The following is a 1,582-nucleotide window of genomic DNA, read 5'->3' on the forward strand; positions in this document are numbered from 1 at the left end:
TTCACCATGTTGGCCAGGCTGGTCTTGAACTCCTGACCTCAAGTGATCCACCTACCTCAGCCTCCCAAAGTGCTGAGATCACAGGTGTGAGCCACTGTTCCCGGTCGTGTGTCACTTTTATAATCAGCAAAAAAGAATGCTAACAACAAGATAATATTTTTTCAATTTCTGATAAGACCAGGCACAATTTAAATAAATAAATACTTAATTCTGTAGATCAATGCTTCAAAAAAGTAAAATTATACATAATAGTCTATAGTGATTATGAAATTTCTATAGGAGATTAGTTAAAAACAAGATACAACTGGAGAAGTCTGTTGTGTAACATTCAATAATGAAATTGAGGCCAGGCGTGGTGTAATCCTAGCACGTTGGGAGGCCGAGGCAGGTGGATCACAAGGGCAGGAGTTCAAGACCAGGTTGGCCAATACAATAAAACCCAGTCACTATTAAAAATACAAAAATTAGCCAGGCATGGTGGCACATGTCTGTAGTCCCTGCTACTCAGGAGGCCGAGGCAGAAGAACTGCTTGAACCCGGGAGGCGGACATTGCAGTGAGCTAAGGTCACGCCAATGCACTCCAGCCTGGGCAACAGAGTGAGACTCCATCTCAAAAAAAAGAAAAGGATATACCAGAATAATTTAATGAAACAAATTTTATCTTTACACATAAAAAATCTATAGTAAAGGGGAAAATAATATACCAAAATTAAGAGAAAGACAAGCTGAGAAGAAATTAGAGCACACTGAAAATATAAGCTAAAGCCTGAAAATCTAAGATGAATGTGGATTTCTGAGATTTTCTGATGCTTTTACTAGTACTCACTATTTATCATTACAGGTTTTAAACCGGGATCTGCTAAGTTATCAATTATTTTTGCAAACGTATTATTTACCGAAATACAAATTTTAGGACAAGACAAAGCATTAATTAACCTTTTGGTAAGTCTGACAATCAGAGTACAATCAAATCTAACAAAATAGCATGTACTTCCCAAACCAGCAAACTCTAGGCCAGAACAAAATCACTGCAATTTCATTGAGCCAGAAGGATCCACTAAGAAGGCATTTCACTAGTCAAAACCTAATGCCTTACCAGCTAAAGCAGCATCTTCTTCACTTTCTGAGCCATACTGAAGTGCCATTGTAATTGCTGATAAACGACCTCCTTGTACTGCTCTTTTATTGCTACAAAGAAAAAAAAAAAGCATTTAGAAGACAGGGAAGGATGTTATAATAATTAGGTTACTTAACAGGGAACAGGAACTGTTAACAAAGTGTTAAGATAAAAGAAAATAATTTCTATTCAATTGCCTCCTTAGTTTATCTCTGTACTTAATGGTTCTCAAAATCAATCTTAGCCAAGAAAACTATTTTTTCCTCTTAGAAAAGAGGGAGTGGAAAATAAGGACTCAGTCACAGTTGCTGATAATTCTAAGATGTTCATATTTACAATACAAATTCTATTATGAGGTTGGGCATGGTTGCTCATGCCTGTAATCCCAGCACTTTGGGAGGCCGAGGCGGGTGGATCACCTGAGGTCAGGAGTTTGAGACCAGCCTGGCCAACATGGTGAAACC

The 1,582-nt window shown here is 37.9% G+C and overlaps 1 protein-coding gene across 1 annotated transcript in view; it reads right to left on the minus strand.

The window, feature by feature from the left end:
- The window catches only part of PBRM1 (polybromo 1), a 152,610-nt gene that overhangs the window by 107,907 nt on the left and 43,121 nt on the right, over positions 1-1,582 (minus strand). The window contains exon 13 of the mRNA XM_011958873.1: positions 1,098-1,189. Within this exon, the coding sequence (XP_011814263.1) occupies positions 1,098-1,189 (92 nt within the window). The remainder of the gene's footprint in view (positions 1-1,097; positions 1,190-1,582) is intronic.

This window comes from Colobus angolensis, unplaced genomic scaffold (assembly GCF_000951035.1).
Source record: "Colobus angolensis palliatus isolate OR3802 unplaced genomic scaffold, Cang.pa_1.0 Scaffold477, whole genome shotgun sequence".
Taxonomy (NCBI): domain Eukaryota; kingdom Metazoa; phylum Chordata; class Mammalia; order Primates; family Cercopithecidae; genus Colobus; species Colobus angolensis.